Source organism: Ascaphus truei, chromosome 13, assembly GCF_040206685.1.
Source record: "Ascaphus truei isolate aAscTru1 chromosome 13, aAscTru1.hap1, whole genome shotgun sequence".
In the NCBI taxonomy this organism is placed as follows: domain Eukaryota; kingdom Metazoa; phylum Chordata; class Amphibia; order Anura; family Ascaphidae; genus Ascaphus; species Ascaphus truei.
The window spans coordinates 7,922,446-7,945,602 of record NC_134495.1 but is presented as its reverse complement, the minus strand read 5'-3'; the positions used below and the strand labels follow the sequence as shown (position 1 = coordinate 7,945,602).

General features: G+C 50.7%; 1 protein-coding gene across 13 annotated transcripts in view; it reads left to right on the top strand.

The window, feature by feature from the left end:
- The window catches only part of PITPNM2 (phosphatidylinositol transfer protein membrane associated 2), a 206,790-nt gene that overhangs the window by 148,394 nt on the left and 35,239 nt on the right, over positions 1–23,157 (top strand). For 9 of the 13 annotated variants that reach the window (XM_075568304.1, XM_075568313.1, XM_075568311.1 and 6 more), the window contains 6 exons: positions 315–385; positions 5,812–5,913; positions 8,921–9,165; positions 10,866–11,055; positions 12,525–12,644; positions 22,177–22,388. In XM_075568304.1, coding sequence (XP_075424419.1) covers positions 315–385; positions 5,812–5,913; positions 8,921–9,165; positions 10,866–11,055; positions 12,525–12,644; positions 22,177–22,388 — 940 coding nt within the window. The remainder of the gene's footprint in view (positions 1–314; positions 386–5,811; positions 5,914–8,920; positions 9,166–10,865; positions 11,056–12,524; positions 12,645–22,176; positions 22,389–23,157) is intronic. The other 4 variants (XM_075568312.1, XM_075568309.1, XM_075568310.1 and 1 more) reach the window with 1 other exon arrangement.

Sequence of the window (23,157 nt, the reverse complement as noted above, 5' to 3'; positions counted from 1 at the left end):
AACCACTCCCCTAATATGATCCAACACAATTGTAAACTATACTACATGACAATAATGTACAGGAAAGTACACAAAACTCACATTTGTCTTAAGAGTAATATTCCATAAATGTCTGCGGTTTTAATCTTGGGATTTATAGGTATCTAAACCCCTCATTGGAAACACAGCTGGCTCGGAATTTCCCAGATAGAAATAGTTTGCCCTAAATCCCAGGAGATTGCCTCGCGCACACGGAAATAGAAGTGCCTGCGTATTTTCGGTTAGTGCGCCATGGAAATGTCACAGCTATTGTTAACTCGTGTCCTTATTTTCAGATGATTCATATCATGAAACCTCTACAGAATACACAGTGAGCTCCAGCGTGGAAAGGTTGAGTATAATGGAGGTAGGTGTGTACCATGCTGTGTATTTAGTGGTGCAGGGAGACCTGTATTAGTCCCAGGGGAAAGGTTGTGTATAATGGAGGTAGGTGTGTACCACGCTGTGTATTTAGTGGTGCAGGGAGACCTGTGTTAGTCCCGGGGAAAGGTTGTGTATAATGGAGGTAGGTGTGTACCACGCTGTGTATTTAGTGGTGCAGGGAGACCTGTGTTAGTCCCGGGGAAAGGTTGTGTATAATGGAGGTAGGTGTGTACCACGCTGTGTATTTAGTGGTGCAGGGAGACCTGTGTTAGTCCCGGGGAAAGGTTGTGTATAATGGAGGTAGGTGTGTACCACGCTGTGTATTTAGTGGTGCAGGGAGACCTGTATTAGTCCCGGGGAAAGGTTGAGTATAATGGAGGTAGGTGTGTACCACGCTGTGTATTTAGTGGTGCAGGGAGACCTGTGTTAGTCCCGGGGAAAGGTTGTGTATAATGGAGGTAGGTGTGTACCACGCTGTGTATTTAGTGGTGCAGGGAGACCTGTATTAGTCCCGGGGAAAGGTTGAGTATAATGGAGGTAGGTGTGTACCACGCTGTGTATTTAGTGGTGCAGGGAGACCTGTGTTAGTCCCGGGGAAAGGTTGTGTTACATCAGAGTTGTTCACACATCATCTTTCACAATCACACATTCTCAGGTGGCCCACATTAGCCCTGAGGGCGCAGGTCCTGGACTCCCCCCTTTTTGTTACGTGTGGGGTGCAGGAAGACCCCATAACAAAAACACGCTATTTTTACCTCCTGGTTCCCGAGATGTTTCCCCTTGAAGTAATCGCTGGTACAGTTCCTTCCAGGGAAAACAACATGGCGGTTTAAATCTCCGGCTTCGATGTAATCTGGTGCAGCTCCAATTAGCCTGTAGGTTTAAATATGATCAAAAGAGAAGAAAAAACGGAGCACTACATCCAGTGCTGGCAAGTCAGTAACTAACAACAAGACTGCGTTCCCACAATACAAACTGAAGCTTGTTTAATGGATCAAAAGTACAAACAAAAAACACCAACGCGTTTCGGACTATAAATAGCTCTTTATCAAGGTGAATACAGGCTTCCCTTCCCTTCTGGAGTGCTATTTGTATATGATCGAGATACAGTTGGCGCCAATCGCCGCCATTTCCGGATACGTCACGTGACGCGGAGCTCGTGACGTCAACACGCCAAGTGACGCAAGGCGTGGGTCGTGCGCTCGTCACTACCACCGCATAAAGCACTGATCGTGGTGCCTCCGGCGCCAAGCGCCACCCTCCAGGGTGCGTCAGATGATACTGGGCGTATGACGCACCTGGTGAGCTAATGATACTGGCACCGGGTGCGTCAGATGATACTGGGCATATGACGCACCTGGCACCTAGTGCGCTGACGTCATACGCCCAGTATCATCTGACGCACCCTGGAGGGTGGCGCTTGGCGCCGGAGGCACCACGATCGCTGCTTTATGCGGTGGTGGTGACGCGCGCACGCCCCACGCCTTGCGTCACTTGGCGTGTTGACGTCACGCGCTCTGCGTCTTGTGACGTATCCGGAAATGGCGGCGATTGGCGCCAACTGTACCTCGATCATATACAAATAGCACTCCAGAAGGTAAGTCTGTATTCACCTTGATAAAGGGCTATTTATAGTCCGAAACGCGTTGGTGTTTTTTTGTTTGTACTTTTGATCTATTAAACAAGCTTCCATTTTTATTGTGGGAACGCAGTCTTGTTGTTAGTTACTGACTTGCCAGCACTGGATGTAGTGCTCCGTTTTTCCTTCTCTTTTGATCATGGCAATCTACAGATGGAGGCACACTTAACCCCCGGACCATTGGCTACATCGGACTCACTTCAGATTGAGGACATTCATCCCATGTGAGTTTATTCCAGTTGGTCTATATTCTCATTTGAATACTAAATTGATGTTGCAGTACTGTTCCGTGGATTGGATGTTTCACTAGTACTGGTCACCGGCCGGTGTCTATTATTATATACTTACTGCTTTGCTTTGTGGGATTATAGTATACCGGTCATACATCTGTATGGGTCAGTCATCTCTTCGGCATAGATAGCTACTGAAGGGTTTAATTATTCCAATAATTAATTTATCATCTGAACAATCCTATAGTGCTGTTTTTTCTACTACAGAGCACCATACGACATGTTTTTCATATAGTAGGTTTAAATACCAGGAAGTAGGTTTAAATACCAGGAAGTAGGTTTAAATACCAGGAAGTATGTTTATATACCAGGAAGTAGGTTTAAATACCAGGAAGTAGGTTTAAATACCAGGAAGTAGGTTTAAATACCAGGAAGTACCGACGCTTCCTTTCCCGGGAAGTATCTCGAGAGGCAGGGGGTCGCCAGAGCTGAAATGAATACGGTTTCACTCCGGGAACCCCCTGCTTTCCCACCCATGGAAAAGAAAAAGGGGGGGGGGGGGTGGAGGGGCAGAGAGGGGGGCCTGCTGTTTTTAAAGATATCACGTTTGGAAACTAATGTTCCTTCCACAACTGTTAGTGTCAAAAATATGTCGGGGTGTGTTCCACTTTTCTTACGTCCGGAAGGTCACCATAGGGAAGAAACGGTGATATTCACCATCATTAAAACGGCGTGCCGTTCTGCTGTTACTATGAAGCAGGAGCGGCCAACTCCAGCCATCAAGGGCCACCAACAGGTCAGGAGGGTTAAGCAGAAGGTTGTGCGCATTGTAAGTAGGAACAAACAGGACGTGTCTCGTTCCTACATTCTCCAGCGTGGAGCGCATTCGGCAAACGAAATGCCCCCCCCACCCCCCCTCGTCCTGCGGCTCCTCCGCTGCATCCAAAGGCTGAAAAAAAAGGCGAAGGACGTAAAACAAGCTTTATATACAACCCCCCCACCCTCCGAATCCCAAAACAAGGGGTGCAGAACACTCCATCCTCCTATAAATTACATTTCTGTCATGTTACCAACACCGCCTCCTGTACGGGTTATGTTCAGATTCATGTTCATTGCTGTGAGTTAGAGACACCCAAGGCTTTAATTATGCACCCAACTTGCCACAATTAGCACTAACGAGCCCATGTACGTTTCCTGACTGTCATTGATATTTCCTCTGCGTATAGCAGCAGCATGAACCAGTTTCAGGGGCTGTGGTCCCGCTGACCTGTGCGGCCCGCTGACCGCCGCGGCCCGCTGACCAGCACGGCCCGCTGACCGCCGCGGCCCACTGGCCTGTGCGATCCACTGACCTGTTCGGCCTGTGCGGGCCGCTGACCTGTTTGACCCGCTGACCTGTGCGACCCACTGGCCTGCGCGGGCCGCTCACCTGTGCCACTCGCTGACCTGTGCGGCCTGCTGACCTGTGCGGCCTGCTGACCTGTGCGGCCCGCTGACCTGTGCCACCTGCTGACTTGTGCCACCCGCTGACCTGTGCCGCCCGCTGACCTGTGCCGCCCGCTGACCTGTGCCGCCCGCTGACCTGTGCCACCCGCTGACCTGTGCCGCCCGCTGACCTGTGCGGCCCGCTGACCTGTGCCACCCGCTGACCTGTGCCACCCGCTGACCTGTGCCACCCGCTGACCTGTGCCGCCCGCTGACCTGTGCGACCCGCTGTGCTCTGCGAGCGAAGGGAACAGCTGAGGGTAAAACGATTCGTCCCTGGCAGTGGTCGTATTGTGGTGTTACGAGGAGGCACTCAGTACCACTGCTCGTTCACCCCCGTGTCAGGGAGGCCGGGCAACGCTGCAGAGGGGACATCATTTATTGCGGGCAAAGCCCACAGTGATCCCCCTCTGACACCAGCGGGGAAAACAGGGCTGGCTTGTAAACAGTTTTGTTCCAGTTGTTAAAAACATAAGTTAGTTCCTGGAACCGTTATCTAATATTCTCGTTTCTCATGCACATCAGGGGTCCTCAGATGCCGCCCGCGAAGCCCCTTGAGCAGGGGTGTCAAACGCAGTCCTCAAGAGCCACCAACAGGCCAGGTTTTCAGGATATCCCTTCTTCAGCACAGGTGGTGCAGCCAACGACCGAGCCACTGATTGAGCCATCTGTGCTGAAGCAGGCATATCCATAAAACCTGTTGCTGGCCTTTGAGGACGGAGTTGGACACCCCTGCCCTTGAGTCTCTGCTCCTGGGGATTTTCGGCAGTTGCTCAGGCAGCTAAGGGCAGTGTTTCACACTCACTTGGAAAGCTAATGATGCCCCACGGCCTTAATCAGGACTTCTCCGAACTGCCTCGGCGGCGACATCCTGGCTTCATCTGCCTACCCTCTCCGCTCCTCTAATGGTTCATGAACATTCATTGATACAAATGCAGCGGCCGCACTGAAATGTGGGAGTATTAATGATGCCGAATGGATAATGCCTTACAGACATCCATCTGAAATGTGTTGTGGACATGGCTGCGCAGAGCAGTAACTCCGCCGCCGTACCGGATACATTCCGGATGGATTTACTGCATTTATTGAACTCTTAAGCTGCTGAGTGTCCTGCACAGTTAACAGTAAAATGCACTTTTAAAGAAGAAATCCAAGCAGCTTAATAATAAATGTACATTTTTATATATATATATACAGCATTTGATTACTTTTATTGAAAACTAATTACTTAAGCTGCCGATCGATTCGTTCTCCTGTGATCGATCAGCAAGGGATCACTAAATGGCTGCCTTTCAGTTTCAAATCAATCCTTCAAGTCAGTGTAACTCAGCAGCTACAATGTATCCTTATATTACTAAGGTAACATTATCTATTGTTACCGTTTGCAGCTCACGCTGCTGGGAATATTGGTAACAAATTATCACAAGCAGGAAAGTGTTGCAAAGATCTTGCACTGCTGGGGAGGTGGGCTAATTGAAATCAAAGGAGGCTCCGTATATTAAAACTCATTAAAAATGGCATTAAGAGTTGAATTTTAAAATTAAAAAAAAGGTAAGTATTATCTAATACAACAGAACGGATGTATTTAAATTAAACACACACGTAGGATTTTGCTTGGATTGCTTTATTAAGCTTGTGTCAGAATAAATAAAAAAATAAATAAAGATCTTCCAAAGGATGAGCTTGAGAGGGCTACATGTAAAAGTACAAAGAGGAGCTACAGCCCCCCTGGGTTTCAACATAACGGGGTGCAGAGCTCCCTACACAGTTCTCAGCTTCTCCAGCGGCCAGTTGAAACACAGTCTCCCCACACCTGTTTTCTTCCACCATCGGTCAATGCCAATAAAACGGGTTAGCGGGGCTCCCCCGTACCCCACTGGCCATGGTGGTCCCCTACTGCCAAGTGCGATCCCAAATTGCCACCTCTCCCCTCCCGGTTTACACCGCAGTTCCAGCAGCCCCGTATGTACGTGTCTTCTCAGCCCTCCAACACCCGCCGCTGTTTCGCGAGCCCCTTTTGCGGAGACCAGGTTGTGTTTGTGCTTCCCTGTGCAGATACACACTGCGGTAATCCACGCGCAAGTCATTCCCAGCATTCCAGCTGTTACTCTTACCAATGTCACTACAACTGCCCCAGCCACGGCAGGGGGGCCCCCAGTAAGTAAAGCTGCCGCTGGGCATCAGCACGGAATGCTTTGCGTTTGCTCAACGTAGAATAGATCCAAAAAAGAGAAGGTGTGTGGGGGGGGGGGGGGTAAGCTTTTTGCTGCACACGCAGTAGGGGAAAAACACGTTTAACCCTGTGGGTTGAGTCTGAATATTGCATGCATGCTTTGCTGCGCTTTTTCCAGGTGTTTATAAATATACAGTGGCGGAGTTCCCATTAGGACGGCAGCATTTTGAGGCGGCAAATGTTCTGGTTTTTTTTTCCCCATATACAGAAGACCCCGCTCTCTTCCCCACTGATTGCTGGGGGAGAGCGTCGGGCCGCTTACCTTCTCCTCCGCACCGCCCTCCTTCTCCTGCAGCATCGCGGAATCAAATGACACTGTGCCGTCACATGGCGACACGTTGCCATGACGACGAGGCATCGCGTTGCCATGGAAACACATAGCCATGTGCCATTGTGGCGTCATTTGACGCTGCAGGATGAGGCTGCCCGGGGTAACAACATTTTAAGTCTGTGCGTGTGAGTATATCAGTGGGGAAGAGAGCGGGGCCTCTGTATATGGGGAAAAAACACAGAAAATTTGCCGCCCCAAAACGTCGCCGTCCTAATGGGAAACTGTATATATATATATCAGGCACACCCGGACTTATGCAAAAAGTTTATTACTAAGGCTAACGTTTTGTCTCTGCCGGTGTGCCTGCTATTACTTTGTGTTATTCCCAGTGTCTTGGCAGCTAAAGCACCCGGGTACTTCCCCATTTGTAGTGACGTGCCACTGTAATCAACGATATATATATATATTCGTCAGGCTGCTTGCTTGTATACTAAAACCTTTTCTATTATATTGCTGCTACTGTCAGCGTTTGCTTTTTTGCTTGATATACTAGTTGTGTTCAGCACCTGTACTTTGCACGATGGGAACAGAACGGGTATGCGGGGAAACCGTTCCTCTGGTTAAGCAGCTTCGATCTGTGTTTGATGACCAATGGATGTCTAGACCAAACAAGTTGACGTGTATAGTTGGACTGTCTACTCACCAAAAGGAAGGACAGATTGTTCATACAAACGTTAAAAGTTCACAAATGTATTTAAAAATGCAGATCCAGCATTGTTTAGTATTTACATGTATCCTATTAAAGCGGCCAGGCTAGGATGAAAAAGCATTGGCTGCGGCCAGGGTGTAGAGACGCGCGCTCACACTCACGAGGCGTGACGTCATGGTCTGCCCAAGCAGGAGCGATTGGGTGTCCTGCTCGCGCGCTCGGGGGGGGGGGAGAGGGGGACGTGACGCCTCACATTCTCAGCTCCATCTGATTTGTTGTTGTGACTGCTGTGCTCTCATTGGCTCTTACCTGGTCACGTGACGCGTGCATCAGTTAAAACGTATTTAAACGCGCACGCGCGCGTCTCTACACCCTGGCCGTTGCCTAATAGAGCAAATATAGCTGTTTGACAAGTTTTTTGTTTTTTTTATATATATATAAAAGTCTGACAAGTGCAGGTATTTTATACATTTTTTTTCTAACTTTTACTATTTTCATGGTAAACAAATACTTTGAAGGTTTGCTTTTTTTTTTTTTTTACAATATTTATCTCGTGTATTTTAGTGCTTGCCAGTCATTACAATGGTTCGCTCCGCTCGATTCTTTGGTTTGCATAGTAAATAAGATGCCATCATAAGTCTAGATCAGGAGTGGCCAACTCCAGTTCTTGAGCCGTCCTTGAGTGGCGAAAAAAAGCCGCGTCAGAGCCTGCAAGCAATTCGCCAAAGTCAGTGCGTGCAGCGCAGTTTCGTTTAACATGCGAATTTGCAAAATTCTCCAAAATTGCTTGTTTTGCTTACTGTTGAGACTATTAATCGGTCGCACAAATTGTGTATCTCTCGCTGTCTGGGGAAATAGCGCTGAAAGCTTACGAAATGGCGGCATTGTTAGGTCTTTGAGGCTCGGCGAAACGTTTCATAAGGAACCAAATTTGGAGGGGAATGCTTAAAGTTTAGTGAACGCGTTTATCTCTTACCGGGGGCCTTCTGAGTTGCGCTGTACGTTATTGGGTGTCTACTCATTTTATAGGGGCGGGCAAACTAAACTGAAGGGGGACCCGCCCCGTCCATTGATGTACATGGAAGCAGGAAGTGATCACAAGAACGCTAGTGCCTGTACTATAGGAGTTACACATCCTCAGCAGACCGTGCTACGTAGTTTGCCATAGAGGCCTTCTACAAAGCACCGTATGCATTACCTGATGACGGCACAATCTGTGTGTTGTGCCACCAATGTTCTTGTGGTGTAAATGGCAGACCGTGCGTAGTATAAAAGGTGCCGGCAGCGTGCGCAGAGAGACCACGCTTCGCAGGCTGAAAGAATAAAGGGTTTGAGCGTTCCTACTTATCGAAGTCGCATGAAGCCAGCGCTGAATGTTTGCGGATCAGCTTCACCCTTGTAAGAGCATTAAATGGCCACCAGCTATGCAGGGGTTTTACACTGTGTGGGGTGCTCTGTGCTGATCTTACCCATGCATTGCCAGGAGGCTTATTCATCAAGGCACCTAAGGGTTCCACCTTCCATAACCACTTCCCAGCAAGAGAGGCCTACAGGGAAGGGGTCAAAAGGGTGTTAACCCTGGTAACAAATATCATGCCAAATTGCGCTAGATGTAGATTTGCGAGCCAGCTCTGAGTTACATGGCCGAGTTTATAGCAATGAGTAGTTCAGACGTAGAAATGAAAGAACCCTAGTTAGTTGCACTTGGGAATTATACCGGCGACCCACAGCTCATCCGCTCTCTGCTCCGTGGTTCTGTGTTTCAGAACTCCGGGATGGAGAGCGCGCGTTTTACAGAAGGTTGCACAGAGGCCTCCTTGTGATGCAGCTTTTAACAGCGCGTTGCATGTGGATGTTTTGTGAGAATGGTTTCCAAGTGTCCAGACGTGTCACAGCCGACGGGAAGCCTTTTAGGCTCCATGTAGTTATTTCTTGTTTATGTTGCACACAGGATGAATCGGCACAGGCCTCCATGCAGCCGTGCAAAATCCATGTGCTAATCTTGGTGTTTCATGGGGGGAACATCCTGGATACAGGGAGCGGAGATCAGACTTCCAAGCAGAGTGACGTCAACACCATCAACTCCGTGTTTGACACCGTAATAAGGGTGCATTACCCGGCAGCATTAGGACACATTGCAGTCAAGCTCGTGCCCTGCCCAGCCATCTGCTCAGAAGCATTTTCATTGGTGTCCAGGTGAGTCTTCCCCTCTCTCCCATTCATTCACCTTTCTCCCTCCATTCCCTCTTGCTACCTTCTTCTCTCTCCGCCTCCTCGTCCTCCCTCCATACCCCCTCTTCGCATTCCCCTCCGCCTACATTCCCACCCCATCCCTCCTCTCGTCTCCCATTCTTTCATCATGCTACCTCCTTTACCACTCTCTCCCTCTCTTTCCCCCTATCATTCACCTCTCCCTCCATTACCTCTTGCTACCTCTTACTCTGCACCTCCCCTCCCTCCATCCCCTCTTTTCCCCATCCCCCTCTTTTCTCCCTCCATTCCCCCTTTTCTCCTTCCATCCCCCCTCTTTTCTCCCTACATTCCCCCTCTTTTCTCCCTCTATCCCCCTTTTCTCCCTCCATCCCCCTCTTTTCTCCCTCTATCCCCCTTTTCTCCCTCCATCCCCCTCTTTTCTCCCTCCATCTCCAATCTTTTCTCCCTCCATCCCCCTCTTTTCTCCCTCCATCCCCCTCTTTCCTCCCTTCATCTCCCCTCTTTTCTCCCACCACCCCCCTCTTTTCTCCCTTCATCTCCCCCTTTTCTCCCTCCATCCCCCTCTTTTCTCCCTCCGCCCCCCTCTTTTCTCCCTCCGCCCCCCTCTTTTCTCCCTTCATCTCCCCCCTTTTCTCCCTCCATCCCCCTTTTCTCCCTCCATCCCCTGCTCTTCTCCTCCCTTACTCTTTAATTTCCCCCCATTTTTCTCATACTATAGTACCTCCTTTACCACTCCCTCTTTCTCACATGTTTTCTTTCTCCACCCCATTATTTCCTCTCCGTCTCTCCGACCACCTCCCTCTCCCTCAAATAGCGTATAAGCCCCTACTAAAAATGAGCTCCACAAAGATTTGCCCCACTGTTTAACAGGTGTAGGATTTCCTAAGATCAGGCACACGACCATTACAATATTAGTAAGTAAATGTGATTTGCAGAAGAGCATATACAAAGCAATACATGCAGACCTCAGACATGCTGCAATTTCACTGCGTGACTCGCCCTCCATGTGTGTTTATTTATTTAAAGCAGGGGTTCTCGACTCCAGTCCTCAAGACCCTCAAACAGGTCAGGTTTTCAGAATATCCCTGCTTCAACACAGGTGGCTCAATCAGAGGCTCAGTTGAAGACTGAGCCTCTGAGTGAGCCACCTGTGCTGAAGCAAGGATGGATTGAGCCACCTGTGCTGAAGCAGCAATATCATGAAAACATGACCTGTTGGGGACGCTTGAGGACTGGATTTGAGCTTTATAGAATTAATCATCATGCTGCAAAATGGGGCGCCTGTTTTCACATCTCTAGTTCTATTTCACTGAATTTGTAATCAGTGCTTTGTGTTCCTGAAATCCGAGGCCTAATTCAAGTCCAGTTGCTTTGTTCCTTACCACTTTGTAACATCACGGGGACTGCGACGAGGCCTGGTCAGTGATGCTCCAGATAAGCCAGTTCCTCTGATAAGTCTTTTTGACGTCTGAATCGAAAACAGCTCAGTGCCGCCTGGGGAAATGAAGCAATGTCAAATACAGAGCAGAGTGTGAATACCATGTGAATACTCTACTGCAGGCTTAGGGCCTTGTACAATGAAAATACAATAGTCACTGTTTGGGGAGAGGGGGAACTGGACCTCTTATGCTGCAGCAAAGAAGCCTTGAGAAGAGGTGACTCTTGTGTTCCTGTGTTTGCAGCCTGAGCCCGTACAGTTATGATGAAGGCTGCCTGTCCAACAGTCAGGATCACATCCCACTAGCTGCCCTTCCGCTGCTCGCCACCTCATCCCCGCAGTACCTGGAAGCCGTGGCCACCGTCATCCACCGCGCCAACCAAGTGTACTCTGACTTCACCAAGTCACATGAGGGCATGTCCTTCGCCGGTCAGGTGAGGGAGGCTGGTACTGTCTGTATGTATATCTCTGTATAGCACCATCCATGTGCATAGCACTTCCCAGCAGTTATAGACCCAACGACATAATGGGATCAAGCTCCTCAAACATAACAGGAAAAAGGGTCCCTGCCCCGAAGAGCTTACAGTCTAAGTTTATGTTAAGTGTTGGCAACACATGGGTTACAGGTCATGTGCAAAATACATTGCAATGCTTTGGAAACCATTGGCCTTAGCTAACATTTGTAATGCTTGTTTTATATTTATGTCCAATAGCGTTTATGTAGGGTAAGTAGAGGAGATTGCTGCTTTATGGAGTCAGATCTACAAGTCACAGCTACTTAGCCTGGTTTGGAGGGAAGTTTCTTGAACATTCCCCAGGGTGGTCATAATTAAGAACCCTACAAATTGTTTTTTTGACCATTGAAGCATGAGGGCAGAATGAAGACCAAGCAGTACAACCAGTTCCATCGCCAACATGACACCCACTCGATTTCAAGATCTCAAGGCAACGGCTTCATTCATCCCCTTGTCAGATTTCATACACTGGTTATGCTGCAGACGAGGATTCTGGGTAGTGACACGCAAGCAGCATCATAATGCTGTCCAAATTCACTTTTAATCAGTTCGCCCTGAGAAATGCAAAACAAAGCCGGAATGAATCCATTATCATAAATCACCATGGGAAATTTAATTCCATCGTGTAATAAATCAGGAACGCAATCTTCCAGGCACTTTAGTAGTTACAGACTGGGGGGGGGGGGGGGGAAGATGTCACACGTGCAGTTAATTGCAGCAGCTGAGCGCCATTTTTATTGAAGTACTAGAATGCGAAAAAGGGGGAGACTTGGCTAACTTTTTTTAATGTGTTTATTTTGCAAGTGTGCTCTGAACTGTGGGACTCGTGAAATATTGTCCCCCGAAGACACCGTGAAACATGCTCCCAGGAGCGGCTTATTCTATTAGTACAGAGGGAGACGTTCCCTCCCGTACATTATAATGCCGAGCATCCCGCTGTTTGCGTGCCCAGGACAGCGCTAACATTTGTATGGGCCTCTTTGTGGCAGCGATGGTGGTGTCTGCAATGGCCGCTCAGTGCTTCAGATTTGAAATTCTTTAAAGGGTTGGACAAAGCTCCCGGGTAGCAATAGGGTCTTGTTGGTGACCCTTGACGTGTTGGTGACCCCTGACGTGTTGGTGACCCCTGACGTGTTGGTGACCCCTGACGTGTTGGTGACCCCTGACGTGTTGGTGACCCCTGACGTGTTGGTGACCCTGACGTGTTGGTGACCCTGACGTGTTGATGGCCCTTGAGGACTGGAGCTGGCTGCCCCTGCTTTAAGTATTGATGTGGGGCTGCAAAGCAAATCGCCCGCTGCACAGTTTTGCTCCTATTTTGCATCTCAGAGCTGCTTCAGAAAAAACCACATTGTGCAGCACACAAACCCGCTGCTTCTGTCTTCCAGGTGTGTTTAGTGGGAGACTGCGTGGGCGGAATCCTGGGGTTTGATGCCTTATGTTACAGCAATCAGACGGTGTCGGAGAGCCAGAATAGCAGCCGGAGAGGAAGTGTTGTCAGTGTGCAGGTACTGATATATTCCTGAAACCCGCGTGTATCTTGTGAGTAGGCCGAGCATAGAGCCAAGATAAAGATCTGACATGTTCTCCTCCTTGCAATACATCCGCACTTAGATAGTTGTGTTGTTTCTCCTTTTACACATGCTCCCCTTGGGTTATGAGAATATATTCCTACATTTGGGACCAGTGAAGACAGACCCCTCCAGAGGGTTTGAGCAGGGAGTTTTCAACCTTATATTTGTATTTACACAAGTCACTTTATTACTTACCACTTTTATCACATTCCTGTATTTAACAGATTTATTTATTCACTTTAGAAATAGTGATTACTCTTTGTTGTTTTTTTGCGCCTTACTTGATCACCTTCACTTGTATAGTGTGCAGGTAACACACAAACACACTATTCAGCGACGTGCTCTCCCTGTCCCTAAGAGTGCGACTAACATTTATTTGTGAACACACACCCAGCTGCATCGTAAACATTATTTCTTTCTTTAAATTTTTGTTATAGCAGATTACAGTTATAAATATTACAAATAATAATAAAGTACATCGGGGTCGCTGTGCTTCCACTTTGGTGATGTTATTTGTTGTAGAGGACGTTCCTGTCTCATCAGTGTCGGATTGAAAAAAAAAAAAAAAATGCCGCCAATAGGGTCTTACCTGGTACCACCCTCCTCCAGTGCTGTGCCGTTCTTTTCCATTGCCATGGCAACGCAACGCTGTGTGACGTCACGTCCGGCCGCACATGCGCGATTGGCGTTTGCCAGCCGCTGGTGCACATGCGCAATTGGCACTTGCACGGCTTGCAAGTACCGATCATGCATGCGCACGAGTGGCTAGCAAGCGGAGATTGTGCATGCGCACGAGTGGCTAGCAAGCGGAGATTGTGCATGCGCACGAGTGGCTAGCAAGCGGAGATCGCGCATGCGCACGAGTGGCTAGCAAGTGGAGATCGTGCATGCACACGAGTGGCTAGCAAGCGGAGATTGTGCATGCGCACGAGTGGCTAGCAAGCGGAGATCGTGCATGCGCACGAGTGGCTAGCAAGCGGAGATCGTGCATGCGCACGAGTGGCTAGCAAGCGGAGATTGCGCATGCACAGTCGGCAAGCACCCTTACATCCTGCCACCCCCCAAATTCTGCTTCCCTAGGCCTATTGGGCCTAATGGGAAATCCGCCACTGGGTGTATACACATGACTTCACAGAACGATCAGCTCTCCCTAGATCAGGGGGGCGCAAACTTTTTTCCCTGCGCCCCCCTGCCGGCTGTCCCCTCACTCCCGCGCCCCCCCCAACCCCAACTTACCCGCGCTCCGGTGTAATGACGTCACGTTGCCATAGCAACGTGACGTCACATGACCTCGCAGCGTCATTTTGACGCCGCGTTGCCATGGTGACGCAGGAGGAAGCCGCCGGAGCCACGGTAAGTTAAATTTGCAGAGGCCCTGCAGCTCCCCCGGCACTTAATTTAAGTGCCTTCGGGAAGCGCGCGGGGCCTCTGTAAACCCCGCGCCCCCCGTCGGTAGTCTTGCGCCCCCCCTGGGGGTCGCGCCCCACAGTTTGCGCACCGCTGCCCTAGATAACATGAAGATACAATGTTACCAAATGCTTACACCGACCGTGGTGTATTACTGCAACAGGTACTCCGTCTTCAACGAAACGTTTATATAATATCACACACTATTCCCGCTGTCACCGAGTGGTCCCTGTCGCTGGTAGAGCCCTAAATGACATGGCATGAATTGTTTAGGACAGCGGAGAGAGCAGCACACTGAACATGGCTGCACGCAGGAGAAAGCCAGAAACGGCAGAGCCTGGCACGTAGCCAGGGGCTCCGCTCAATACGACCCGCCAGCGGGAGCAACACGCTTCGATAACGGCATGTGTGCATATTCTTGGCGGTACACAGCGGCACCTGTGATTTAGGGCTAATCAGCCGAGTTTCTGGTTTCCCTCGATTTCATGCAGCAAGGGGCTCCGCACTGTACAAACCGCCCACGGGAGCAGCATGCTTCCAAAATGGCAATTAGGCATTAACTTGGCGGTACACAGGGGCACCTGCGCTCTATTTTACAAGTATGCACATTCAATATACCACCAGATCCACACATCGGTATAATATACTTCCGCTTTGATGTACCTTAAACGTGCTACCTAGGCTAAACTTTGAACAGTATATATCCAAGGCTCTGACTTGCTGAGATCTCCTTATTCAGGCCAGCCACTGCTTGTATATCTTGACACACTAACACCTGTGATCCCTCTGTTCAATATTACAAGAACAGAGATGTGGATATATTTATTCACAAGCTCTATGATACGCATTAATATCAGATGTTCTCTATTTAGACACTAAATGTACTTAACTGCTATGCGACTTTATGCTAACACATTGTGGCTTTCCATGTTTAATAGTGCCGAGCCCAGCAGCGTATGCACGGGACTGCTTGCCCTGTCTGCTACCCTCTCCCTTTCTGAATAAGAAGGGGATATACTTACCTCTGCGGAGAAGGCCAGAGATTTGCAGCCATCAGCACATTAGGAGGCAGGATGATTTGTTTTGAGTGGATTAGACGCTATAATTCCATTCTTTAAAAAAACATATGATCACATATTCTGGTCTCTGTCTAACACCTACAAAACTGAGATACAATCTAGCCCTGTGGCATGTATTTACATTGATACTATTGGCAGTTAAGTAAATTCATTTAGAGATACCGTGTACCGGAGCATACCCAGGACTCATGCTTATTTTAGACATAGAGTCAATGTGTGAAATATAGCGCTGAGCCAAGCGATCCCGCTACCATATACATACAGGATCACTTGATCTAGTAGTTTGGTGCATACTCACGGAAGTCTACTATGTAGCTTTGGTGTAGACAGGTGTTAGACAGGTATATTTGTTACAACACCTGTCTTAAACATACAGTCTCCCTCATCCTATTGCACAACAATTTGACTTTAACCTTTTTAAACCATTTTCTCTCTTTTCATCCATTGTATGTGGGTGCCCATTATTTTAAATATTATTGGAAATAAAGTATTGTAGTTCAGTCACTATACATATGTACTGTGGTGCGCCGCTAAGGGAGCCTCTCCCCAGTACCCCAGTGTACCCCAGTGTACCCCAGCTGCCCCATCATTATTTCATAGATATGTAGATTTCTTTGCACACACCGCGGCGTCAGCGCCGGGTTCCGGTGGCGCTTCCGTATCATGTGATCTCTCCTGGTTCCCGGATAAAGGATCCGTCAGCCGGGTCAAGCCCTAGAACAGGGGTGCTGAACTCCAGTCCTCAAGAACCCCCCCAAACGGGTCAGGTTTTAAGGATATCCCAGCTTCAGCACAGGTGGTGCAGTGTTCGACTTAGCCACTGATTGAGTCACCTGTGCTGAAGCTGGGATATCCTTAACATTTTACCTGTTGGTGGCCTTTGAGGACTGGAGTTGGCCGCTCCTCACTTAAAGCATCAGTTCTTCCAAAGCACGGGTGGGCAACTCGCCTCCTCAAGTGCCACCAACAGGCCAGGCTTTAAGGATATCCCGGCTCCAGCACAGGGTGTTTAGTCAAAAAGACTGAGCCACCTGTGCTGAAGCAGGGATATCCTTAAAACCTGACCTGTTAGGGGGTCTTGAGGACTGGTTGCCCTAGAAAACGAGCTGATGTACTTGGTACATCAAACAGGCAGTGAAAAGGTTAAGCACGCGTGGCGTTAGCGCGCATGGGCACATTGAAATGACGGTTTTGCTTCTGCCCCACTGAAGATGTGCTGGGAAAAAAGAGCCAACGTTTTCTATTGGTGTAAAACTAGAGCAGCGCGTTCCAGGCATCACCACGCTTATTGTCGCCTCTCTGGTACAATGCAGCGCGTTCCAGGCATCACCACGCTTAGTGTCGCCTCTCTGGTACAAATCAGCGCGTTCCAGGCATCACCACGCTTAGTATCGCCTCTCTGGTACAATGCAGCGCGTTCCAGGCATCACCACGCTTAGTGTCGCGTCTCTGGTACAATGCAGCGCGTTCCAGGCATCACCACGCTTAGTATCGCCTCTCTGGTACAATGCAGCGCGTTCCAGGCATCACCACGCTTAGTGTCGCCTCTCTGGTACAATGCAGCACGTTCCAGGCATCACCACGCTTAGTGTCGCCTCTCTGGTACAATGCAGCGCGTTCCAGGCATCACCACGCTTAGTGTCGCCTCTCTGGTACAATGCAGCGCGTTCCAGGCATCACCACGCTTAGTGTCGCCTCTCTGGTACAATGCAGCGCGTTCCAGGCATCACCACGCTTAGTGTCGCCTCTCTGGTACAATGCAGCGCGTTCCAGGCATCACCACGCTTAGTGTCGCCTCTCTGGTACAATGCAGCGCGTTCCAGGTATCACCACGCTTAGTGTCGCCTCTCTGGTACAATGCAGCGCGTTCCAGGCATCACCACGCTTAGTATCGCCTCTCTGGTACAATGCAGCGCGTTCCAGGCATCACCACGCTTAGTGTCGCCTCTATGGTACAATGCAGCGCGTTCAAGGTATCACCACGCTTAGTGTCGCCTCTCTGGTACAATGCAGCGCATTCCAGGCATCACCACGCTTAGTGTCGCCTCTCTGGTACAATGCAGCGCGTTCCAGGCATCACCACGCTTAGTGTCGCCTCTCTGGTACAATGCAGCGCGTTCCAGGCATCACCACGCTTAGTGTCGCCTCTCTGGTACAATGCAGCGCGTTCCAGGTATCACCACGCTTAGTGTCGCCTCTCTGGTACAATGCAGCGCGTTCCAGGCATCACCACGCTTAGTGTCGCCTCTCTGGTACAATGCAGCGCGTTCCAGGCATCACCACGCTTAGTGTCGCCTCTATGGTACAATGCAGCGCGTTCAAGGTATCACCACGCTTAGTGTCGCCTCTCTGGTACAATGCAGCGCGTTCCAGGCATCACCACGCTTAGTATCGCCTCTCTGGTACAATGCAGCGCGTTCCAGGCATCACCACGCTTAGTATCGCCTCTCTGGTACAATGCAGCGCGTTCCAGGCATCACCACCCTTAGTGTCGCCTCTCTGGTACAATGCAGCGCGTTCCAGGCATCACCACCCTTAGTGTCGCGTCTCTGGTACAATGCAGCGCGTTCCAGGCATCACCACGCTTAGTGTCGCCTCTCTGGTACAATGCAGCGCGTTCCAGGCATCACCACGCTTAGTGTCGCCTCTCTGGTACAATGCAGCGCGTTCCAGGCATCACCACGCTTAGTGTCGCCTCTCTGGTACAATGCAGCGCGTTCCAGGCATCACCACGCTTAGTGTCGCCTCTCTGGTACAATGCAGCGCGTTCCAGGCATCACCACGCTTAGTGTCGCCTCTCTGGTACAATGCAGCGCGTTCCAGGCATCACCACGCTTAGTGTCGCCTCTCTGGTACAATGCAGCGCGTTCCAGGTATCACCACGCTTAGTGTCGCCTCTCTGGTACAATGCAGCGCGTTCCAGGCATCACCACGCTTAGTATCGCCTCTCTGGTACAATGCAGCGCGTTCCAGGCATCACCACGCTTAGTGTCGCCTCTATGGTACAATGCAGCGCGTTCAAGGTATCACCACGCTTAGTATCGCCTCTCTGGTACAATGCAGCGCGTTCCAGGCATCACCACGCTTAGTATCGCCTCTCTGGTACAATGCAGCGCGTTCCAGGCATCACCACGCTTAGTGTCGCCTCTCTGGTACAATGCAGCGCGTTCCAGGCATCACCACGCTTAGTATCGCCTCTCTGGTACAATGCAGCGCGTTCCAGGCATCACCACGCTTAGTGTCGCCTCTCTGGTACAGTGCAGCGAGTTCCAGGCATCACCACGCTTAGTGTCGCCTCTCTGGTACAATGCAGCGCGTTCCAGGCATCACCACGCTTAGTATCGCCTCTCTGGTACAATGCAGCGCGTTCCAGGCATCACCACGCTTAGTGTCGCCTCTCTGGTACAATGCAGCGCATTCCAGGCATTACCACGCTTAGTGTCGCCTCTCTGGTACAATGCAGCGCATTCCAGGCATCACCACGCTTAGCATCGCCTCTCTGGTACAATGCAGCGAGTTCCAGGCATCACCACGCTTAGTGTCGCCTCTCTGGTACAATGCAGTGCGTTCCAGGCATCACCACGCTTAGTGTCGCCTCTCTGGTACAATGCAGCGCGTTCCAGGCATCACCACGCTTAGTGTCGCCTCTCTGGTACAATGCAGCGCGTTCCAGGCATCACCACGCTTAGTGTCGCCTCTCTGGTACAATGCAGCGCGTTCCAGGCATCACCACGCTTAGTGTCGCCTCTCTGGTACAATGCAGCGCGTTCCAGGTATCACCACGCTTAGTGTCGCCTCTCTGGTACAATGCAGCGCGTTCCAGGCATCACCACGCTTAGTGTCGCCTCTCTGGTACAATGCAGCGCGTTCCAGGCATCACCACGCTTAGTGTCGCCTCTATGGTACAATGCAGCGCGTTCAAGGTATCACCACGCTTAGTGTCGCCTCTCTGGTACAATGCAGCGCGTTCCAGGCATCACCACGCTTAGTATCGCCTCTCTGGTACAATGCAGCGCGTTCCAGACATCACCACGCTTAGTGTCGCCTCTCTGGTACAATGCAGCGCGTTCCAGGCATCACCACGCTTAGTGTCGCCTCTCTGGTACAATGCAGCGCGTTCCAGGCATCACCACCCTTAGTGTCGCGTCTCTGGTACAATGCAGCGCGTTCCAGGCATCACCACGCTTAGTGTCGCCTCTCTGGTACAATGCAGCGCGTTCCAGGCATCACCACGCTTAGTGTCGCCTCTCTGGTACAATGCAGCGCGTTCCAGGCATCACCACGCTTAGTGTCGCCTCTCTGGTACAATGCAGCGCGTTCCAGGCATCACCACGCTTAGTGTCGCCTCTCTGGTACAATGCAGCGCGTTCCAGGCATCACCACGCTTAGTGTCGCCTCTCTGGTACAATGCAGCGCGTTCCAGGCATCACCACGCTTAGTGTCGCCTCTCTGGTACAATGCAGCGCGTTCCAGGTATCACCACGCTTAGTGTCGCCTCTCTGGTACAATGCAGCGCGTTCCAGGCATCACCACGCTTAGTATCGCCTCTCTGGTACAATGCAGCGCGTTCCAGGCATCACCACGCTTAGTGTCGCCTCTATGGTACAATGCAGCGCGTTCAAGGTATCACCACGCTTAGTGTCGCCTCTCTGGTACAATGCAGCGCGTTCCAGGCATCACCACGCTTAGTATCGCCTCTCTGGTACAATGCAGCGCGTTCCAGGCATCACCACGCTTAGTATCGCCTCTCTGGTACAATGCAGCGCGTTCCAGGCATCACCACGCTTAGTGTCGCCTCTCTGGTACAATGCAGCGCGTTCCAGGCATCACCACGCTTAGTATCGCCTCTCTGGTACAATGCAGCGCGTTCCAGGCATCACCACGCTTAGTGTCGCCTCTCTGGTACAGTGCAGCGAGTTCCAGGCATCACCACGCTTAGTGTCGCCTCTCTGGTACAATGCAGCGCGTTCCAGGCATCACCACGCTTAGTATCGCCTCTCTGGTACAATGCAGCGCGTTCCAGGCATCACCACGCTTAGTGTCGCCTCTCTGGTACAATGCAGCGCATTCCAGGCATTACCACGCTTAGTGTCGCCTCTCTGGTACAATGCAGCGCATTCCAGGCATCACCACGCTTAGTGTCGCCTCTCTGGTACAATGCAGTGCGTTCCAGGCATCACCACGCTTAGTGTCGCCTCTCTGGTACAATGCAGCGCGTTCCAGGCATCACCACGCTTAGTGTCGCCTCTCTGGTACAATGCAGCGCGTTCCAGGCATCACCACGCTTAGTGTCGCCTCTCTGGTACAATGCAGCGCGTTCCAGGCATCAACACGCTTAGTGTCGCCTCTCTGGTACAATGCAGCGCGTTCCAGGCATCACCACGCTTAGTATCGCCTCTCTGGTACAATGCAGCGCGTTCCAGGCATCACCACGCTTAGTATCGCCTCTCTGGTACAATGCAGCGCGTTCCAGGCATCACCACGCTTAGTGTCGCCTCTCTGGTACAATGCAGCGCGTTCCAGGCATCACCACGCTTAGTGTCGCCTCTCTGGTACAATGCAGCGAGTTCCAGGCATCACCACGCTTAGTGTCGCCTCTCTGGTACAATGCAGCGCATTCCAGGCATCACCACGCTTAGTGTCGCCTCTCTGGTACAATGCAGCGCGTTCCAGGCATCACCACGCTTAGTGTCGCCTCTCTGGTACAATGCAGCGCGTTCCAGGCATCACTACGCTTAGTGTCGCCTCTCTGGTACAATGCAGCGAGTTCCAGGCATCACTACGCTTAGTGTCGCCTCTCTGGTACAATGCAGCGAGTTCCAGGCATCACCACGCTTAGTGTCGCCTCTCTGGTACAATGCAGCGCGTTCCAGGCATCACCACGCTTAGTGTCGCCTCTCTGGTACAATGCAGCGAGTTCCAGGCATCACTACGCTTAGTGTCGCCTCTCTGGTACAATGCAGCGCATTCCAGGCATCACCACGCTTAGTGTCGCCTCTCTGGTACAATGCAGCGAGTTCCAGGCATCACCACGCTTAGTGTCGCCTCTCTGGTACAATGCAGCGCGTTCCAGGCATCACCACGCTTAGTATCGCCTCTCTGGTACAATGCAGCGCGTTCCAGGCATCACCACGCTTAGTATCGCCTCTCTGGTACACTGCAGCGCGTTCCAGGCATCACCACGCTTAGTGTCGCCTCTCTGGTACAATGCAGCGCGTTCCAGGCATCACCACGCTTAGTATCGCCTCTCTGGTACAATGCAGCGAGTTCCAGGCATCACCACGCTTAGTGTCGCCTCTCTGGTACAATGCAGCGCGTTCCAGGCATCACCACGCTTAGTATCGCCTCTCTGGTACAATGCAGCGCGTTCCAGGCATCACCACGCTTAGTGTCGCCTCTCTGGTACAATGCAGCGAGTTCCAGGCATCACCACGCTTAGTATCGCCTCTCTGGTACAATGCAGCGCGTTCCAGGCATCACCACGCTTAGTGTCGCCTCTCTGGTACAATGCAGCGCATTCCAGGCATCACCACGCTTAGTGTCGCCTCTCTGGTACAATGCAGCGCGTTCCAGGCATCACCACGCTTAGTGTCGCCTCTCTGGTACAATGGAGCGAGTTCTCATACAGATCACGCAGAACCACACTGTGAATGGGACTTTGTCATCTGCCCGTTATGTTTTCTGTATAGGGTTTTAGATTAATAATGCAATTCCCTGCATTCCAAGTACAGTATTCACATACAAAGGACATTTTAATGTTCATTTAAATATCTTTTTTTGTCATTCCCATATTTAACGAGAGATGCATTAAGATGTTATATAGGTATAATGTTTAGTAAGGCTTGAGATAATGAGGGGTGGGATTTGGCTAGACAGACGCAGGAGCTGAAGCCGTAAGCATGTCACCGGAAGACCCAACTCCCTAACCGTTACACCACTCCTTCCATGCTGATTGTTGTCCTGTATCCTTCACACTCCAGGACACCGACCTCTTGTCTCCTGGTATCAGCATCAACAACAGCTACTGCTCCGGTGGCTCAAACCTGGAAACCAGCCGGCATCTAAGCCGGAGCAATATCGACATACCTCGCAGCAACGGCGACGACCCAAAGAAACCGCTTCCGCGGAAGAGGAGCGACTCCTCAACGTACGAAGTGGACACCATTAAACAGCACCAAGCTTTTCTGTCCAGGTATACATGAGCGGCTCAGAGGCTTCTGCACAGGGCAAAATTTGGGGCCGTCATAAATGTCCGCCCCCATATATATTTTCGGCGCTATCGGGCCTGATGGGAAGTCACTTGCATATGCCGGGCGCCTCCTTGCTGCCGCCCCCCTCCTCCTTCCGATTCGCAAGCGTCAAATGACACCGCGGACGTCACCAATGTGGCGTCACACGGCGTGGCAACGTGATGTTGCGCCGTCAAATTACATTATGCTGCCATGTTACCATGGTAACGAGCCGCCGTGTAACGTCACTTGTTGGTGACGTTCTGACGCTGCGAATCGGGAGGAGGAGGAGGGCGGCAGATTTCGCAACATTATATTTACCAGGGTTTGCACCCCCCGACTCTTAACCCCAATGTGCTTCAGGCCCTTCCTTGGTATCGGAAGCGTTAAACTGCAATATAATATCGGTCTGAGGCCCAGAGGGATTATATGATGCACTAAAGGACCTTCAAACTGTTACACACATTTTCTTATCTGTATGTGTGAAGAAGAGACCCGCGAGGTCTGGGCTAGCTCTGCGGGGTATAATTTCATCTATGAAATGATGGATGCTGAGAACCTAGAAGCTGTAGCCCCCTATGATAATATCCACACCAGGCTTCTCCGGGTCCAAGACGGCCCCTTGAACATTGCGTGGTGTGAATAATGCATGCACAATGTAATAATGAGACCGGCAGCAGGAGCTCCGGGACAGGCATCATTATTACATTATTCAAAGCAGCCCAGGCAGGA